Raw genomic sequence first — 17784 nt, 5'->3', positions numbered from 1 at the left:
TATCCTTACTCAACCTTGGGTTCCCTATCACCAGCTTCCTTGTCCCCTTCCGCCTTCTGGCCCTTGTCACTGGACTCCTGTACCTCGTTAGTCTCATTTGGTTTGACGGGGCTGTCCACTCCCAGGCTGAACAGTGAACCTCGGAGATAACTTCACCACTGAGCTAAAAGGGTGTCTGGGGGCCACACTCTAGAGGTTTCTCCAGTCTCCTTTAGGCCAGTAAATCTGGTCTTTTCTTTTGAGAGTTAGAATTATGTTCTACATCCTTCTCCAGCTCTGTCCAGAAGCCTCTGTTGTGATCCTGGTCAGAGCAGTCAGTGGTGGTAGCCGGGCAGCATCTAGCTATACTGGACTGAGTCCGGTGGAGGCCTTGGTAGCTGTGGACAATTAGTCCTTCTGACTAATCTTTTCCTTGTATCCTGTTCTCTTCATTCTCCCTTGCTCCCAAAGGGATGAGGCCAGTGGAGTATCTTAGATGGCCGCTCACAGGCTTTTAAGACCCCAGATACTACTCACCAAGGTAGAATGTAGAGCACTGTCTTTATAAGATGTGTCATGCCAATTGAGCTAGATGTTGCCTGAGACCATGGTCTCCAGAGCAAGAAGGGCTCCTTTTGAAGTGGAAATTATTAGTATCATAGCTTTTGTGCGTGGTTGTAGAAATGACAAGCATAGCTACCAAATTTGCATTGTCAGTTCGTTTGGGAAAACTATGCTTTCCATTCTTAGTTATCTCTTAAGTGATCGTCGTCATTTTCAGGGCTTGCTTTTAGCATGAGATCTGATATATCATGGGATGTATTTAAGACAAACACTTTGTTCCTTTAGTTTTCTTTCCTCACTTACCTTTTTAAGGCCTGTTATCTTAATGGAGTAGAGGCAGTTTTTAGATTTTGAAAATAAATCGAGCTGAAAATAGATTGTGTAAAAGATTGCAATTTGAATAGCTAGATAGCACTTATAAATATATTTCTGTGCCAGGGTCCCTAAGGCACCTACCCGCCCCCCCCACCATGCTTGGTGATTTTCTAGAGGGACTCGTAGGACTCAGCATATAGTTGTACTCACAGCTGGGATTTACTGCAGTGAAAGGAGCATTCAAAGCAGAATGAACAAAGGGAAAAGTTGCAGGGCGAAGTCGAGGAAACCTGGTACGTGCTTCCAAGGGTCTGCCGGAGGAATCACATAGACATGTTTAATTCCTCCAGCAAAGGGTTGTGAGAGCACGTGTGAAGTTTGTGTACCAGGGAAGCTTATTAGAGACTCAGTGCCCAAGATTTTTATTTCGGGCTGGTCATGTAGGTACCCTCTGCCTAGCACATACCAAAGTTCCATATGCCCAGAAGTAATGCAGGTGTTCCACGTAAACCACGTTGTTTGTGCAAACAAGTTAGGCAAAGTGAGCCACCATTATCATTCAGAGAAAGTTTCGTATCATTGTAGGGAACTGTTTACCCGCCAAGTTCCCAGGTGCCATTCAGGGCCAAACTTGTAAGTAGGCTTTTCTAAGGATGGCAGTCTCAGGCTTGCTATGTTAAATCCTTTCTTTATAGTGTTGGCACTCAGCTTATGTGTCACCCCATCTCTGACTTCCCACCCTTTCCGGCAGAACCAGTGTCTTCATTCGTTGGTTAAATACATTCATTTGCTCCGGGCACTAGGTATACAGATGGCACACAGCTTTGAATAGCAGTATTGCATTGTACTGTTGTTATGTGTATACTACCAGATTGTAAGTGGTTTCCAATAAAAACCAAAACCTGTTGCCATCAGGTTGATTCCAACTCATAGCGACCCTGTTGGATAGAGTAGAACTGTCCTATAGAGTGTTTCCAAGACTTGTGTTATTTTTACCTTGCTCACTTAGCAAAGAGCCTTGCATATAGTATATAGCCCATCAGCTTTGTATAATAGCGTTCAGGTTAGAAAGAATTCTACAAAAAAAATTTTGAGCCACATAGGAGTTCTCAGAGGATTAACTTAACTGAAAGGCAACAGCTCCATAAATGTCAGAATTGTGATTCTAGATTCCATACTGTTTCTACTACTTTTAGGGGTTTTCTAACTGAATGCCTTAGAGCCCTAGAATCTGCACAGGAGCTTCATATGGCAAGAAGGGCAAGGAGGAGGCTAAGCTTCTACCTGTATCATAGAAGTTTCACTGTTATCCATGATATAAATTGGGATTCTGCATAACATTTTCTTTGTGGGGAGAAGGGATTCTGTTGGAAAGTGTTTGAAAAACACAGCACTGAGTTTTATTGCCTCTCTGTTGAATGAATCATTTAATAAATGAGAAGATTATAATTCAGGTCAGTCTTAAAATTCCCATTCCTCTAATGGGGGTGGTGTACTAGTACATATTAAATTTTTATCATTTTAATGGTAGTAAATTGTTACAGAAAACCATGGGGATCTGTCTCCTGTTGACGTTATGTATTTTGCAAGATGTATAGTAGTTAGTTTTGCCTAGTTTGCTTCAGTGATCATGACAGCTTTTATGTTTTTTTATTGTGGCAAAGTCACACAAGGAATTTGTTAGTAACAGCCAAATCACATTTTTTTAAAGGGTAGTCAACCATAATATCTAATGGAAAGAAGCCAGGCACAGCAGCTTCAGAATTCGTCAGTGAAAGAGTGTTAGTATTATTAAATACAGTAGCTTATAATAATCCAAACGGTTCTGTTATCCCCGCACAAAGCAGTCGGTATAAATCTAAGCCATTACTCCAGTAGAGGACCCAGAAGCTAAATTATTAGTACGTCTACAATCTTGGATGTACTAGTAAGTTGTGGAATTTCGTATCCATTAAATCAACCACGAGTGAGCTTTTAAACTTGTTGAATTTTGATATCTCGGTCCTTAAGTATCATGACAGAAATGGTGTTGGAGATAAAGGGAACTTTTTGAGATAAAGAAGTTGGATCTTTATGGGACCTCTTGATTAATAATTCAGTTATGGCTTTTAATATAGATGCCATAAAGAGAGGTCTGAATGCGGCAGAGTGCAATGAGATGGGATCATTGGTCTGAGAGATTACTCTGGAGAACTTTGCAAGTAGATATTGAGTCTTACAAGGAGGACATTGTAAACATCCCTGCCCTTCCCCCTGGTATCCAAGTCAGTGGAGGCGATAACATTTAAAAATAAGTTGTTGATAAGTTGGTGTTTTATCTTCCATCAGAAGGAACAGACTGGTATGTTGTGTGATGCATGGCCAGTGTGTACGGTTGTTGCGTGAAGGCACTACAGTACAGAGACACCATTCACGTCGTAAGACTTTGTAACTTTATGCAGTTACCGCAGTATTTCTGGTGTTCTGTTTATTTGGCTACAAAAATACACAGCTTCTTTCTGATAAAAATGGTCTTTAAAAAATTACTGTGTGTCTTATGCTCAAATTTTTGCCTTGTAGTGAGCTCCCTATTTGTAGTAAGCAATTGACTTCATTGCAGTTACTTGAATCCAAATTAGGAGACTCGTTTTTCTGATTTATGTTGGAAATAAGAGGGATGGTTTAATACAATTATTTTTAAGAAGTCAGTCAAGTAGAAAGATTGGTCCCAGTGTGTTTTGATTCGGAAGAGTCAGAAAAGCATTTCCTAAACTTCAGAGTCATGCTGGGAAAGTTAATGAGTGAATATCTGAGGATAGTTTAAGAGTGTCAGGTGGCATATATGATGGGAACAAAGTAAGGCACAGGATGGCTCTGTTCTTGGCGCTCACAACAAACGGTTGTTTCCTGATGTTCTGCTCTGATGATGCCTTGGATCACTTGTTGGTGCATGCTTACTTATATAAGGATGCAGACTTACAGTGACCTAAGCAAAACATAATTAAGAAGTCACACCACTTGTCAAAAATTCATAAAATGTGCATTCCCAAACTAAGTATAAATACATTTTGTGATATCCGTACTGTGGCTTCTCTCCATAAAATACAAAATCTGCCTATGAAGTGCTTTTTTCTTTTTTAAAAAATTTTTAACACTTAAAGTAATTTCTTACAGAACCTGTGTAGAGAGCTGTATGTAAGAATTTTAAAAGTTAAAATAAAATTGGGGTGCTGCCAACTTTGTAGCTTAAATGGGTCAGGAACACTTCTTATTATCACTAATGCCTTAGCGTTGATGCCATGCTGTGCAGGCACAATCTGCCTTATGCCAAAGTTGAGAATAATTGAACATAGCTTGGAGAGTCACTGTAAACTTTACTTTCTTGACAAAACAGTCAATCGGTGTATATCAGAGGGAGTTGGGCCTAATAAGTGACTGACTGAAACCTATTTAATAGATGTTTATAGCATTGAGTTTTACCTAATACTTGTCTGTGAAAACCACCTTGGTTGAATGGAATAAAGTCTAATCTGGGGGATGGCAGACTACCAGGATAAATAGCTGAATGATGTAACTGTGTCTGTTTGAAGGTGAAGGCTCTGTATCTTTTGGAAGAGCTGCAAGAACGTTTGAAAGAGAGTTTCCATCCTGTTGTCAAGTTGATTCCGAGCCATGGCGACCCCATGTGACAGAATAGAACTGTTTCATGGGGTCTTCTCTCCTGTAATCTTTATAGGAGCAGATCACCAGGTCTCCCCGCAGCCCCAACCCCAGCTGCTGAATGGGCTTGAACTGCCAACCTTTTGGTTAGCAGTTGAGCACTCGCGACACCAGTGCTCCTTTTGTAACCATCCTAGTCTGTTTAAAATAACTGCTCCTACTGCTAGGCTTTATTCATTTACAGATTGAATGAGGAGTTGTCTCACCTGTCTTGGACTCGGGCCCATTTTCTCCAGAAGTACAGGTAGGTCTCCTGGAGAGAGATTGTGCCCCTCTTTATGCTTAGGCCTGGCTTGGGGGAACTTTGACACTAAGTCAGTTTGCTGTTTCATCTAATGAACCAAGTATTCATGATTTAGCCCTTCTCAGGGAGAGATTGCAAAAGGCAAAGAGTATATCACTTAGCTGAAAAATGAAAGCATAAAAAGAAAATTTTATGATATTAGAAGACTTGGTATGACTTTGCCTAGGCTTTAGTTATATAAAATCAGTTTCTTTCTTCTTAATGTTTACAGTATTTTTTCCCTGTGATCAGTTTTTTTACTGGATCATTAAGTTAGAGCATTAATGGATGCCACCACTGACTTTTCACATTAGTTTCTTCATTCAGCAAACATTTGACTGTATCAGCCATTATGCTAGAGACACATTAAAAGCATCAAAAAACTTTTTCTCCACTTCTTCCTTTCCTTTCTTCTCAAGTAATAGCACGTTGAAAATAAAAATTTAATTTTGAAATACTTTGGTACATTAAGAGAACTGCTTTATATATGCTACAGTCAAAATGAACTTTTTGATTCATTTTGCAAAATGAACTCATTCAGCAAAAAGATGGAATGAAGAGTGAAATTTAAGAAAGATGAGTTCCTAGATCTTGTAATTTAAATTAAAAAAAATTTTTTTATTGTGTTTTAGGTGAACGTTTATAGTACAAATTAGTTTCTTTTTATTTTATTGTTGTGCTTTAAGTGAAAGTTTACAATTCAAGTTAGTCTGTCATACAAAAGTTTATACATACATTGTTTGTGACCCTTCTTGTTCTCCCTATACTGTGACAGCACACTCTTCCTTTCCACCCTGCATTTCCCGTGTCCATTCAACTAGCTCCTGACCCTCTCTGCCTTCTCATCTTGCCTCCAGACGAGAGCTGCTCATTTAGTCTCATGTATCTACTTGAGCTAAGAAGCACACACTTCACGAGTATCATTTTATGTCCCATAGTCCAGTTTAATCTTTGTCTGAAGAGTTGGCCTTGGGAATGGTTTTAGTTTTGGGCTAACAGAGAGCCCGGGGGCCATGTCTTCCAGGGACCCTCCACTCTCAATCAAACCATTAATTCTGGTCTTTTTACTAGAATTTGAGTTCTGCACCCCACTTTTCTCCTGCTCCGTCAGGGAGCAAATTAGTTTCTTATTCAAAAATTTATACAAATTGTTTTGTGACATTAGTTGCAATCCTCACCACGTGTCAGCCCTCTCTCCCTTTCCTTTTCCACCTTGGATTCTCCATGTCCATTCATGCAGTTTTCCTATCCCTTCCTGCCTTTTCTTCTTTGCTTTTGGGCAGCTGTTGCATGTTTAGTCTCATATACTTGGTAGAACTAAGAAACACATTCCTCATTTGTGTTACCGGTGGTTTTATAGGGCTGTCTAATCTTCGGCTGGAAGGTCGACTTCTGGAGTGGCTTTACTTCTGAGTTAAGTAAAGAAGTTAAGTGATATAACTTGTGAGTTATGGCCCTGGGGCCATAGTCTTGGGGGTTCCTCCAGTCTCTGTCAGACCAGTGAGTCTGGTCCTTTTTTGTGAATTTGGATTTCTACATTTTTCTCCAGCACCCTCTATTGTGGGCCTTATCAGAGCGGTCGGTGGTGGTAGGTGGGCACCATCTAGTTCTGGGCTCAGGCTGGTGGAGGCTCTGGTTCATGGGTCCATTAGTCCTTTGGACTCATATTTTCCTTGTGTCTTTGGCTTTCTTCATTTCTTCATTGTCCTTTCCTGCAAACATGATGGGACCAATAGATGTACTTTAGATGGCTGCTTGCAAATGCTACTCACTAAAGTAGGAGGTAGAAAATTTTCTTTATGAACTATATTATACCAGTTGATCTAAATGTCCCCCAAGACCTTAGTCCCAGTAACTCGGTCCCTCATAGTGTTTGGCTGTGTCTAGGAAGCTTCTGTGACTTTGCCTTGGTCAGGTTGTGCTGACTTCCCGTATATTGTGTGTTGTCTTTCCAAAGTTACCACTTGTCTTCTATCTAGTTAGTGATTTTCCTTCCCCACTTCTCTCCCGTAACCATCAAAGATTGTTTTCTCTGTGTGTAAACCTTTTCTTGGGTTTTTATAATAGTGGTCTCATACAGTATTTGTCCTTTGGTGATTGACTTATTTCACTCAGCATAATACTCTCCAGATTCATCCATGTTGTGAGATATTTCATGGATTCATCATTGTTTTTTATCTTTGCATAATATTCCATTGTGTGTATGTGCCTGTCATGGTTTGAATTATGTCCCCCCAAAAATGTGTGTAACAATTTGGCTGGGCCATGATTCTCAGAATTGTGTGGTTGGCCTCCATTTTGTGATTGTAATTTTATGTTGAAGAGGTTTAGAGTGGGATTGTAACACCACCTTTACCCAGGTCACATCCCTGATCCAATGTAAAGGGAGTCCCTGGGGTGTGGCCTGCACCACCTTTTATCTTACAAGAGATAAAAGGAAAGGGAAGCAAGCAGAGAGTTGGGGACCTCATACCATCAAGAAAGCAGTGCTGGGAGCATAGTATGTCCTTTGGACCAGGGTCCCTGCGCAGAGAAGCTCCTAGTCTGGGGGAACACGGAAGAGAAGAAGGCCGACAGAGAGAAGAAGCCTTCCCCTGGAGCTGACGCTCTCAATTTGGACCTTTAGCCTACTTTGACTGTGAGGAAATAATCTTCTCTGCCTTAAAACCATCCAGTTGTGGTATTTTTGTTATAGCAGCACTAGATGACTAAGACAGTGCCGTAATTTGTTTACCCATTCATCTGTTGATGGGCACTTAAGTTGTTTGCATCTTTTTGCTACTGTGAATAATGCTGCAGTGAACATGAGTGCGCATAAATCTATTCGTGTGATGGTTCTTATGTCTATAGAATATATTCCTAGGAGTGGAATTGCTGGATTATGTAGTATTTCTATTTCTAGCTTTTTAAGGAAGCGCCATATCATTTTCCACATAAAGTTTTTTATTATCTCCTGCAGGTTCACCTTCCTTCCTGTACAGTATTTTCAAATTTTCCAGTTGTTAGAAGGAAGAATATTTCTCTTGTTCATACCATGGATTTTTCTCCCAGAAGTGGCTATTTTGCCTTGGGCAATGAGAAGGGCAAGGCCCTGATGTTTCGGTAGGTATTACTTATGTTTAAAAGTCAGAGATACTTATAAACTGCTTTTGAGAATGTGAAGGGATACTATTGTTATATTTTTAGCCTGTAGTAAGTTGTATGATGTTCAGCTTGACTCTCATCCTTATTGTTTTAACAAAATATACATTTTTCTGTCATAAACTGTTTCTACCACCAAAGTTCACCTGGAAAAAAATTTTTTTTTTTTGGTAAGCTTTATTTTGAGAATGTTAGATTGAGAAGTAGCCCCTTTAATAATATCGCTGCTTTCTTAATATTTAAGGTTTAGATTAACTTTTATAAATTTGACAACCCATTAATTACTCCACTAGCTTTAAGTGATTTTTTTAAAAAGATGTTTTTTTGCCTGTAGCTGTAAGTTATAAATAATGATGTTAATTACAAAGATATCAAAAAGTTACATGCTATGTCCAGTTTCCTTTCTGTACCCAACATACTTAACCATGAAGCAGAAACAAAACAAAACCGTCATTGCTAGAAGATACAGGTGACAAGGTGTGTCTTTGGGGAGAACTAAAGAGCTTTCAGCAGGAATCTTGTGCATTAAATCACAGCCTCCCGTCCTGGTTTTTTGTGTTGGTAATAGATGCTGCATAGAACCCTGTATTTGTTTATATGCTTTAGGGAAGGCCTGCTCTCAAAATAAACTGAAATCCTGGGTGAAGAAAAAGAGGAATTAAATTGGTTTTGAGTGGATATTTGTGAAAAGAGAATATAGCAAACAGTAATGTGGTTTAAAGTTCTGCTTACTTTGAAAGGAAAATGGGTTATACCAGGAAAATTGATAATTCCATCAGTCTCATTTCAGTCAGTTTTTGAGCGATTCTGTATCTCAGGATTTTATAAAACGATGCAGATTCTTACTGCACTTAGAAATAAATTCTTTTCCAAAATTTTGGTTTATAATAATAATTGAATTTTTCTTTTCTCTAAGTGAACCCCACAGGCTGTTAGATTTTTCACCAGAGCCTAGCTCTCTAAGGTGTCATTGTTTCTAGCTGTGCTAGCAAGTGGGTTGGACTGACAGTGTTTCAATTGGATATGGCTGATCAGGTATTTCATAGACTGCAGTTTGATGCTTTGGAGCAAGCTTAGTTCTTTTGTCTAAAATCTGAGGCATGAGGATCCTTCAGAATGTCAGATTGAGGAGTCTGAACCTTAGTGCCTGGTAAGAAGGATTGTGATTACATGTTTTTTTTTGCATAAAATGCTGTTGTGAAAAGAATAAATCTTCCGAAGTGCCTTTCATTGATCTGATGGACAGTACTGTCAGTAATTACAAATTATTTAGATGACGTATCTTTACTTTTTCAGATTGCACCATTACTCAGACTTCTGAAGAGATTATTTGAAGTAAGAAGATCCTTTTTAATTATTTCTACAGGTTTTAAGGTTATTCCCATTGCTGTCAGTTGGGAGAAGGAACCACATTAGTTCACATTTGTTTCTCTGTCCCTGAGTTGCTGATTCTTCAATTAGGGGAGTGGGATGGAAGTGGATCAGGAAGAGTCTAGCTGGACTTGAATATTCCTTGGGACTTTCTTATCCCAAATCACAACAGTCTGACTCTGCTTTTTTAAGGTCATATCTGTTAATTAAATGTTCAACAATGGGCATCCAAATTGTAATTGCCGAATGTGTTTATCCCATGAAGAGAGTAGACTTAAGAGATACCTGTCTTCAGATAAAATTATAGCTTGTCTGAGCTCAAACCCTCAGTTTTTTTTAATATGTTTACTTTTTTTTCCTCTGCATTTTTTAATTGTTGTGAAAGTAGAGAGAACACATTTGCCAGTTCAACATCTTTCACGTGTACAGTTTAGTGACACCACTTATATCAATCATGTTGTGCAGTCATCACCAATATCCATTGCCAAATTTTCCATCACCATAAACAGAAACTCAATGCTTCCTAAACAATGATTCTCCCTTTTCCCCTCCCTCCTGCATCTGGTAACCATTAAACTCTGATCTCCATACTTTTGCCTATTTTAGGAATTTCATATAATTGAGATCATACAGTATTTGTCTTTTTTGATTGACTTATTTCATTCAACATAATATTTTGAAGATTCACTCATATTGTAGCATGTATCAGGACTTCATTTCTTTTTATGTCTGAGTAATATTCCATTGTATGTATATATCACATTTTGTTTATCCATTCGTCTGATGGTGGACATTAGGGTTGCTTTCACCTTTTGTCTATTGTGAATAGTGCTGTGATGAACATTGGTGTACATGTGTCTGCTTATGTCACTGTTTTCAAGTCTCTTGGGTATATATCTAAGAGTGGAATTGTTGGTTCGTATGGTAGCTCTATGTTTTAACTTTCTGAGGAACTGCCAAACTATCAAACCCTCTTATTTTATATATGTTTCTTGAGTGATTGTAAGTGGCTTGCCCTGCATCAGATAGCTAGTTAATGGCTGGCTGTTTTTCTGCCCAGTATTTAAAATAGTAAGACATGCTTCCCTTCCCTTGGCTGCATCTTTGACCTGAGATGTGGTGGTTCTGAGGTTGAGCTTTGCAACTGGCCTGTTAACCACAGTTGACTATTTGGTCTTCCTTGAGATTCATGAATGTTGAGGAGAGACTCTCAGAGTGCACAGGAAGATAGATTTAATTAGGGAAAGGATTTTTGAAGGCAGAGAAATTTGAGCAATGCATTAGCCAGATAAGGGAAAGCAGTCCAGCTATCCTGCCTCCCCAGATTATATCACCAGTGCATGTTGTTTGTTGATGACCAGCGGCTGTTAATTAGATATATAATTTCTTCTGTTCTTTCCTCAGATCCATTTGAGCCACAAGAGAAGCCCACCCTGATATATCTTTTCAGAATCTTTCCTGAATGCATGATAATATAATTGAGCCAGTTGTGCATATTTACGTTAACAGAAATGTCTTAATAAACACATGGCAACTTTTGTTTGAAAATAGGTGTACGTATGTGGTTTATCCTCCCCTATACCCCCCCCCCCACACACACGAGAATGCATTTGTTTCAAGACTAAACATGAGAGATTGGAAACACCTATCTGTGACCAAAAATAATATAGGCAGATATATTCTCATATTTCATAGTTAACCCTGATTAATATTTCCACCTTTCCCAGCATAGATCTCTCCATGTTTCAGGGTGTTAGCTAAACAGGCTCTGATAAGCTATGGGTGTCAGTTGGCTTGATATGAGAGTGGTAGGATCTCATGGAGGGAATTTTGAACTTCCAAGTCTTTTGGGAAAGATAATTATGGAAATGAAAGGACTTTTCTGGGTTAAGCACTTCAGATAATTGTCAATATTACTTGGTGGGAGGGAGCATACTAATTATTAGCCACTCTCCTTCCTGGAAATGTCATTACACCAGCTTAAATATTTCATTTAAGTCCCAGGGTTGACAATTGGTACCATTAATTCTTTAATCGTAGTATAGCCTTGCTTTAGACTGGTCCCCACGTTTCTTAGGAAAAACTAACACTGTATCATGTATTTAAGAAGTATTAAAGGGGCTAAGGGGAGTGGGTATGAGAACTATAAGTGGGTCTAATAGCTTTCACCCTACCTTCCTGCTAAAACATGGAAGAGAAGTCAGAGCAGAGGGAGTTTTTCCAGTGACACAGAATTGCTCAGCCCAGAGAAATAATAGCTCCTACTTGACTGTATTGAAAAAAAAAAAAAGATCAGTGGAGAACATTTCAGCATTTTCAAGGCCCTTCCAAGTCTACTGAAGATGACCTAGAACAGTCCAGTAGGTGAGGGCTATGTTAACTTACTCCAACATCTTTCTAAAAGGACATTTTCTTTTAAGATGGGCTGTTGCTTTATAATTGTAGAGACCCCCTCTTTCAGTAGCATCTTCTGTAACAAATAGAGTATTAATGCTAAAAACTTCAGATTCCTGAAATCAGTTGGCTTGTAGGTGCTGTTTCACTCTTAAGTTGCTAGAGGGCAGTATTGGATTATGTGAGTAATTGAAGGCAAGGCTTTTTGTAGCTTATTATTTTGTCTTTAACTGCTGCTAAATCATTGTCTAAGAAATGGACACCGAGCTTTATATATGCTTATTTTACATATGGTTTTCAGTCCCCAAGAGCTTGAAGATTTATAGGAATTTATAGAGAAAATGATGGGAGCAGAGTTTAAATTTTAACTCTTAAAATCCCTAGATCATTTTTATACTCTGCTAGGAGTATAAATTCCCAATTCTGATATCCAAGACAGACAAATGTACTATCTATTCTACAGGCAAAGAGGATTTTACCAACCCTGCCTTTTTTTTTTTTTTAATTATTTTTTGTTGTTGAGAATGTATACAGCAAAAACACACAAATTTGAATTTCTACATGTACAGTTCGGTGACATTGATTACATTCTTTGAGTTGGGCAACCATTCTCACCTTTACTGAATTGTTCCTCCATTAACATGAGCTCACTATCCCCAAAGGTTCCTATGTAATCTTTTGAGTTGCTGTTGTCACTTTAATGCCATATAGATAGATCTTAAAAAAGCATAGTGCTCAAGGCAGACATTCTTAATTAGTTAAGCTAAACTATGGTTTGGTTTTAAGAAGACCTTGGGATATTTTTGGTTTAAGGTTTAAAGATTATATTAAGGGCAGTAGTTTCAGGGGTTTATCCAGACTCCATGGCTTCAGAAAGTCAGGATTCCATGAGAATTTTAAATTTTGTTCTACGTTTTCCCTCTTTTGATCAGGATTCTATAGAATCTTTGATCAAAATGTTCAGTAATGGTAGTCGATCACCTTCCAGTTCTTCTAATCTCCTGGCAAAGAAGGCAGTTTATGGAGGCAATTAGCCATACATTCCATTTTATCCTCCTATTCCTGACTCTCTTTCCTCTGTTGCTCCAGGCAAACAGAGATTAGTTGTTGTATCTTGGATGGCCACTTGCAAAAAGCTTTTAAGATCCCAGGCACTATGCAAGGAACTAGGAGTTAGGACGGAAACACTACACGTGCTGTTAGGCCAATTAACTAGAATAGCCCATGAAACTATGACCCTAAACCTCCAAACCAAGGAACCAAATCCCATGAGGTGTTTGGTTTTACATAAGCAGCATTAGCAGCTACTTTTTTTTTTTTGGTCGTTGTAAATACATCAACTTTTGCCAATTTAGCTGTTTACAGGTGTGCAACTTATTGACAGCAGTTACATTAATTGGCTATGCATCGCTGCCCTTAAATGCAATTATTTTTCCATCACTGTAAACAGAAACTCAGTACTCCATAAGCAATAACCCCTCTCTTCTTTTCTCTTCCAGCCCTGGTAACCACTGATAAACTTTGTCTCTATACATTTGCCTGTCTCTGTCTTTTTATATAAGTGAGGTGATAAGTATTTGTCTTTCTGTGTCTTGCCTCTTAATACCATTTTCCCCTCAGTGCGAGTTGGAATTTGAGTCAGGCTCTCACTGTTTTCCCCCTGTAACCAGTATCAAGCCAACTCTTCAGGGAGATGAGAGCCATTTACACAGTTCTCTGTTGGCAGAGAGAGAATGAATGTGTCCCGTCTCCCTGATTTGAGGGTACTGTCTTGAACTGTGAGGTGATATTTTGCTATCCAGAGCCACACAGGACATACTCAGATTTACTTGGAGTGATGACAAGTTGAAATCTTCGCTCTATCCCACTCACTTCTCCTCCTGTCCCCTTTAATATTCAATGAAGTGAAGAATTAGTCTATTAAAATTTTCCCAGTTGTTTGAACAAATTACAGGTGAGAAGTCACTTGCCTTATGGATGTTAAGTGTGCCTGTGTGTTTCCGGTGAGGGTATGTAACCGTTTCTAAGCCCACAAGGCTTCAGGGTTTGTGACTGGCATTTCTGTACTTGGGGATTGGATAGCTACAAGCAAATGCCCATGAAATGAAGTGCTTGCTCACACTTTCAAGGAGCTCTTAAACTACTTCAGGTCCCACTTAAGTGCATCTCCAAATCCATCACACAAGAAACAAAAATAAAGTATGTCTATTCTATTATTGTAAACTGGAGAAAACTGGGTAGGCAGTGTGGGGAGAAGGTGGAATGTGGGCTAAGGATAGCATTTCTGAACCCCTGGTACTGTACTTGTGCTGATGTTAATATATACCTATAATATGTAATTCTCATTCCTTTGCAAGGAAGTTGATACTCTCATTTTATAGGGATGTGAACTGAAGTTCAGAGAGGTTGAGCATCCTAATCCTAAAACCATCTTTACATAGATCAGTGGTCCTCATAGTACAGTGTACATACTCTAAGGTTATGAGATGGCAGCCTGTTAGATTTTGGGAAGAAAATATTAATGCTGTGTAAAAACTATTTTTGTTTAATAATGTACTTATGTAGTGTAGATCATGCAGATAATTTATAAATAGGTTTGTGTTGGGGGTACATACTCAAGGGTTTTTACTGATCAGGCCACTGACCTAGGTGTTCACCCTACTGCACACCAAACTCAACACATTCAAAACTGAACAGCTTTCCCTCCTCACTGTTTCCCAAACTTCTCTTTTTGTAGTCCCCTGGTGGTGTAATGGTTAAGTGCTCTGCCGCTAACCAAAGAATTGGCAGTTTGAACCCACCCAGCGGCTCCTTGGGAGAAAGACCTGGCACTCCGCTCCTGTAAAGATTACAGCCTAGAAAACCCTATGGGGCAGTTCTACTCTGATGTGGAGTTGGTATGAGTTGAAATAAACTTGACGGCACCCAATAACAACAATAATGTATCAGTACCTTCATTTACTTGTCACTTAAGCCAGGGACCTAAGACTTACTTTAAACTTCTGATGTTTCTCTATCCCTACCTTCACTACCACAAAGACTAGTTACCAAGCAATTTTATCTCTTAAATTTTTTTCTCTGAAAGAGTCCTCTGTATTCTACTGCCACTTCCCTAGCACCTATCTGTTCTCACCTGTTAAACAATCCTCTAACTGGTCTCATTACTTCCTACTTCACATTTTTCAACGAGTTCTCCACATTGCAGCCAGAGACTTTTTTAAAAAATCATTTATTATGGAAAATTTGACATTATATAAAAGAGACTCGTATAATAAACTCCCATGTATGCAGCAGCAGCTTCAACAGTTACCAGCTCCTGGGGATCTTTATATCCCCTCCCACAAGCCCTCTGGTTGTTTTGAAGCCAAGCCAAGCTGTATCATTTCATCTGTAAATATTTGAGCATGTACAGAGATGTGTTTTAAAAAATAGAAATCTCAACATGCTACTCTTTGCTTAAAATTATTTAACAGCTCATCTCTTCCAAACTATCTGTAGTTTCCTCATCTATAGAAACGGCATAAAAATAGAATCTGCCTTGTAGGATTAGGCACAGAAGAGCACCTGGCCCAGAGCAAGCTCTCAGTGAATATCAGCTGCTATCATAATAATTACGACCATGATCAGTTAAAAAATAGTGTCCAGCTCCTTAGCTTGGTATAAAAAACCAGAAAACTAAACCAGTTGCCTGGTAGATTCCAACTCATGATGACCCCATGTGTGTCAGAGTAGAACTGCGCTCCATAGGGTTTTCAGTGGCTGTGACCTTTTGGAAGTCGATCACCAGGACTTTTTTCCAAGGCACCTCTGGGTAGATTTGAACTGCCAACGTTTTGGTTAGTAGCTGAGCACTTAACCATTTATGCTACCCAGGGGCTCCATCAGCTCGGTATAAAGGCTTACTATTCTAGACTTTTTCCATCTCTCCAGTTGTCTTACTCATTCTATGCTCCAGAAATTTTGAGTTACTTGTAATTTCCCTGAATGAGCCAAGCTCTTTTTCTCCCGCATGCCTTTACTCTTGATGGTCCTTCCCGGCCTTTTTCTTTTCTACCTTTCAAACACTACTTGTCTAGCAAGACTCAGCTTGAATCCCTCCTCTACATTTTATCTTTTTGTCCTAAATGATAAACTGGACAGACTTCTATAATAGTGCCTATAACCCTTTGTTGCATTTATTTGTTTATTTATACAATCTTTCCATAGAAGATTTGAAGTGGCTTTCTAAAACACAGTAAACAGAGAACATATAAATGAATCAGGGCCTGAGGAAATGAAGATAAGACAAGGAAAATCAGAGCACAAATAGTAGGCCATGCATGTTTACCAAAGTTGAGCTCTAGTTATTTTTTATTTTCAATTTTTGGCCTAAGCAATACTCAAAATGTATTTTTTGTAAAAAAAGTATTCCAAGAAAAAGTGAGTCTTTTTCCTTCCTACCCAAGGGAACGTCTGTTAACAGTTTGATGTATATATTGATAATAGTTTTTTTTAGTTATTTAAAAATAAACACACAGAATCAATTATATATTCAGATGCAAGAAGCAAAACCTGGCAGACGGTGGCTTAAATCGTAAGGACACTTACTGTTAGTTTTAAGAAGTCTGGTACTGCCCGTCAACAGATGAATGGATAAACAAATTGTGGTACATACATACAGTGGAATACTATGCAGCTATAAAAAATAATGATGAGTTCTCAAACCATCTTACAACATGGATGAATCTGGAAGACAATGCTGAGTGAAATAGGTCAGTCACAAAAGGACAAATACTGTATGGTTTCACTTTTATAAAAAGTCAAGAGTAGGTATACCTACAGAAAGTAGCATTCTTTGGTGGTTACCAGGGAAGGGAGGGGGAAGGAGGAGGAGTCACTTTCTAGATAGTAGATACTTGTTATTTTTGGTGATGGGAAAGGCAGTCCCGAGTATGGGTGAAGTCTGCACAACTTGATGACACTAAGAAGTCCACAAGAATAAGAGACAGTTTTGGTAAATGCTGTAACGTACAATTTTGCAACAAAAGCAGTAACAACCAAAAAATATGTGTGTGGTTACATAGGTAGATACTTATGCATGTATATGTATAGGAAGGCATATGTGAGTATATGAGTATGCAAGTGTAGGTGTCTCTGTAGTCATATGTATATACATGTTGTGTGTGCTGCGTATATATTCATATAAAGCACGTAGGAGGCACAGTTATGGATACTTCCTAGACATAACCAGACTCCTCATGGGATTTGTTTACAGGATTTAAAATTAGGACCATAGTCTCGTGGGACAACTTGGTCAGTTGGCATAACATAGAAAGATAATATTCTAAGTCCTAATTTGTTGAGTGGTGTCTGGGGTCTTAAAAGCTTGTGAGTGACCATTTAAGATAACAACTGTTGGTCTCTATGTATCTGGAGCAAAAGAGAAAGAAGGAAACCAAAGACTCAAAGAAGAAACTGGTCTATAGGACTAATAGCCCACACAAACCATGGCCTTATCTATCCCGAGACCAGAAGAGCTAGATGGTGCCTGGCTACCACTACTGACTGTTCTGACCAGGGACACAATAGATGGTCCATGATAGAATTGGAGAAAAATATAGAACAAAACTCAAATTCCTAAAAAAGGCCAGACTTACTGGACTGGTAGAGACTAGGGGAACCCCCAAAACTATCACCCTGAGATGCCCCTTAAATTTGGAACTGAAGGTACTCCCAGAGGTCACCTTTCAGCCAAATAACAGAATAGCTCATAAAATAAACAGTATCACCCATGAGTATTGTGCTGCTTTAAATAATATGTCTGAGACCAAATGGTCAACATTTACCCTAAAGCAAAGGTGAGAAGGTTAGGGTAGGGGTCAGGGAAGCTAGATTAATGGAAAGAACAACCAGAATGGATATAATGAGAATGCTGACACTTTGTGAAAAACGTAATCAGTGTCACTGAACAATATGTGTAGAAATTGTTAGATGGGAACCTAATTTGCTGTGTAAACTTTCACCAAAAACAACAAAATATTTTTTAAAAAAATCTAGAG

The 17784-nt window shown here is 38.8% G+C and overlaps 1 protein-coding gene across 1 annotated transcript in view; it reads left to right on the top strand.

The window, feature by feature from the left end:
• UTP18 (UTP18 small subunit processome component) overlaps positions 1–10932 on the top strand; it is a 41815-nt gene extending 30883 nt beyond the window's left edge. Inside the window, exons 12-14 of the mRNA XM_004377911.3 lie at positions 7800–7942; positions 9278–9316; positions 10757–10932. Of these exons, the coding sequence (XP_004377968.2) occupies positions 7800–7942; positions 9278–9302 (168 nt within the window). The 3' untranslated portion in view covers positions 9303–9316; positions 10757–10932. The remainder of the gene's footprint in view (positions 1–7799; positions 7943–9277; positions 9317–10756) is intronic.
• Positions 10933–17784: the final 6852 nt, after the last annotated feature.

The sequence above is a fragment of the Trichechus manatus genome, unplaced genomic scaffold, assembly GCF_000243295.1.
Source record: "Trichechus manatus latirostris isolate Lorelei unplaced genomic scaffold, TriManLat1.0 scaffold00054, whole genome shotgun sequence".
Lineage (NCBI taxonomy): Eukaryota > Metazoa > Chordata > Mammalia > Sirenia > Trichechidae > Trichechus > Trichechus manatus.
This window is presented reverse-complemented; position numbering and strand designations above follow the sequence as displayed.